Source organism: Neopelma chrysocephalum, unplaced genomic scaffold (genome assembly GCF_003984885.1).
Source record: "Neopelma chrysocephalum unplaced genomic scaffold, ASM398488v2 Primary Assembly neopelma1_96528, whole genome shotgun sequence".
NCBI lineage: Eukaryota > Metazoa > Chordata > Aves > Passeriformes > Pipridae > Neopelma > Neopelma chrysocephalum.
Window position 1 is genome coordinate 1 of NW_020925174.1, and position 3,347 is coordinate 3,347.

Here is a 3,347-nt window from a genome sequence, read left to right on the forward strand (position 1 = left end):
TGAATTGAGTTCATTTTGCCTTGCTGGTTAACTTTTAAACCAGCACAATCCATGAGGTTTGGTGTCAGGCTCCGCATGCCGTCAGCCTGTGTGGAACACAATGCTGTGCTGTGAAGCCATGAAGCATGGAATCCTAGAATATCCCGAGTTGGAAGTGACCCACAAGGATCATTGAGTCCAACTCTTGGCCTTGCACAGGACCAAGCCCAACAATTCCATCGTGTCCCTGAGAGTGTTGTCCTTGAGCTCTGGCAGCCTTGGGGCTGTGACCTCTCCCCAGTGGGGCCTGTTCCAGCGTCAGACCACCCTCTGAGTGAAGAACCTTTCCCTACCACCCAACCTAAACCTCCCCTTGGCCCAGCCAAGCCCAAGCCATTGCGCTCCCCAGCCCCAGGCTGCCGGCACAGCTTCAGCCAATTGCCCCCTCCTCACCATCACAGGATCCTTGCTCAGCACCACGAGGCCTCTGAGCACCAGGCGACGCATCTCTGTGCGCTTGCTCCGCAGGCACCTTGAAAAGATCTTCACCAAGCTGTTACTCCATTCAGTCATGTCCAGGCAGTCCAGGACCTGAAAGGCAGGGAGCAGTGATGGGGTGCCCGGCCGGCAGGAGCCCAGAGCCGCACCGGGCTGGGCCCAGGCAGCAGCACAGGGCGCGGCACCGTCCCGGGCAGCTGCGGCTGCCAGAGGGCAGAGAGGTGGAGGCAGGTCAGCAAGGCAGCGCTCGCCATCAGGCTCACCTCCACAAGGAATGCCATGGCAGGAAGCTCCCAGCGTGGCATCTCCCTGGTGAGCAGCCTCAGCAGGCAGCGGGCAATCCAGTAATACATGGGGCTCGAGGCACGGCGCATCTCCCTGCCCGGGGGAAACAGGCACCATCAACCCTGAGCCGGGTGGGCAAACCTCTGCCGGGACTCACTGACAGAGTCCTGGTCTCTCCCCACCGGTTTGGGAGGGGATGAGGGCACTCTGGGAGGCGGCTCCTCCTGTGCACCTGCCTCTCCCAGCCTTTGCCACTCTGCTCAGTCATCCGTGGGTGACAAGGCCCTCTGGCCCACGACCACAGGTACTGTGTGGGGTGCCCCGTGCACAGGCAGAAAGGACAGGGGCAGCGGGGACAAGGGTGTCTCACCTGGCCAGCAGACCCACTGCATAGTGGTGGGTGTCAGAGTTGAGGAGTGTGTCCCAGCCACGCTTCTGTTCCATTGCAACCATGACATCTTCACACTCGAGATGACAAAGCAGGGCCTTGGTGGTCAGCACTGCAAACCTGTGTGCAGAGCAAAGCCCAGGTCATCATCCTGGGAGCCCTGAGCAGCCCCGAGGGCATGAGAGGGTCAGGAGGACTGGGACTGAGCACCTCTTGGAGTTTGTGGGAAGGTTGGATTGCTTTTGGCATTCCCTCCACAAGGTGTCAACTTCCTCTGGTGTCTGCTCTGTGTGGATGGAAATCTGGAAGAGCAGATCCACGAGGAGACGGGGGGAATACTTTTTCAGTAGCTCTGGGCACTGCAGCATCTGGAGAATCTCCCAGATCACCCTGGTTGCCTGTGAAAGATAAACCACTCAGACACAGCTCTCAGTGCCCAGACGTCCATGGGAAAGAGCCCAGGTGTGGGAGGCAGAGGCCAGGGAAGACGCAGGGGCAGCCCCCAGCCTGGTGCCCCTGAACCCGCCCCTAAGCCAGGTTTCCAGCCCAGCGCCTGAGGCAGGGAGACGCAGTGCTCGGGGAGGATGGAGAGCTGCTGGAGAAGCGACCTGTGGGCAAGTAAAGTCCAGTTCCAGAAACTCACAGCCAGGCCAAAGACATGTGTGTTGTCCCCGTCGGAGGTGGACGTGCTGTGCCGTGGCCAGTTCTCCATCACGTAGAGCAGCTTTGGCAGCACCTTCTCCATTATCATTGCCGATGAGGCGATGGTTTTCCACATGGTTGCAGCAGCTCTGTGGGGCCAGAGTTCTGTGTCAGGGGAGTGCCAGCCAAAGTGCCTTGAGGAGCAGGGAGGGACCATGGCAACAGGATTGAGGCTGACATGGCAGGGCTGGGAAACAGAGGCTCCAGATGGTCCTGGAACTCTCCATCCCTGTGGCAGACCATGTGGGACAGGATGGACAGGCTGATGTGCTCTGAAGGCTGGTAAGCCCCGAGTCCTGAAGGCAGAGAGGCCCTGTACCTGTCACATGATGGGGCACAGCGCAGGAGGGTCATCACAACATCATCAGGGTGTGCCTCAGTCACCCTCAGGAACTCCGTCAGCAGCTTCTCTTCCAGAGTCTCGCTGGCTGTCAGTCTCTGGTGCAGGTTCCTGACGAAGGCTGGCACCTGCAGGAGGCAGGGGGGAAGAGCTGCCAACTTGCCCAGCTTCCCTGACAAGTGCTTCCCTTCCCACCGCACTGTGCTGGCCTCAAAGGCTGAGAGGGCCCAGGGGAGCTGGCTTGAGGGGCCACAAGCCCCTGGAGTGGCTTGAGCCCTGGCCACAGGCTGCTTACTTGCTTTGCACTGGAGACACCCTTCTCCTCAAAAATATCTGGAGTGGGAGCAGAATTCACACTCTCCCTGGGCATGAGGTCAGTGTCTGCAATGCCCTCGGTCATTGCAGCGTCGGCCTCCGCAGTGAGATCAGGCAGTGCAGTGTCAGAGTTTGTCGGTTCATCGGTCAACACGATGTCAGAGATTGCAGTGCGATCAACCGATGGAGTGTCAGTGTCTGTTGTAGCATCAGTCAAAGCAGGGTCAGACTTTGCTGTGTGAACAATCGGCGGGTTGTCACAGTTTCCTGTGCCATCAGTCAGTTCAGTGGTGACATCAGGGTCTGCCTTGAGCTCAGTGGGGTTGGGGTCAGGCTGGTCCATGACCTCAGTTGGTGTGGTTGTGGTCCTTTTACGCCGAATGCCCACAAATTTCAGAAAGGCCTGCAGAAGAACGGAGAGAGGGGAAGAGAGGGATGTGCCATGGTGAGCTCTGACAGAGGTGCCAGGCTGAGCAGGGAGAGCAGGCCCAGCCCAGGAGGTCGTGGCTGCAGGTACCTGATCAGATCTGCGGAAGCGACCACGGGCACGGTCCTGGTCTTGTGTCCGGTCCCGTCCTGGATCTGGCAAAGAGTGAGCGCGGTCAGAGCTGAGGGGCTGCGGGACAGGCCGCAGAACACGGCCCAGCCCTGCGCTCCACAGGCAGGGCCAGCCCTGGGATGCCCAGGGCATGGAGCTGCCGGGGGAACAGTCCCGGGCCCTCCTTCCCCCTCCCTTTCCTTGGCCATGTCCACAGGGGACGGGATGGGACGAGGCAAAGCCAGCTGCAGCCAACAGCATGTGGCCCACCTGTGCCACTCACCTTCCTGCAGGGGATGCAA

General features: G+C 59.9%; 1 protein-coding gene across 1 annotated transcript; it reads right to left on the bottom strand.

Annotated features, from left to right (window-relative positions):
• Positions 1 to 46: 46 nt before the first annotated feature.
• On the bottom strand, positions 47 to 3,213 carry LOC113981405 (the record flags this gene model as incomplete). The annotated part of the gene is made up of 9 exons (XM_027708783.1): positions 3,025 to 3,213; positions 2,488 to 2,910; positions 2,172 to 2,320; positions 1,794 to 1,941; positions 1,361 to 1,548; positions 1,133 to 1,270; positions 741 to 855; positions 433 to 570; positions 47 to 86 (listed from the first exon to the last, which is right to left on the bottom strand). Coding segments are annotated over exons 1-9 (1,513 nt in total), but the record flags the coding sequence as incomplete, so codon positions are not given.
• Positions 3,214 to 3,347: the final 134 nt, after the last annotated feature.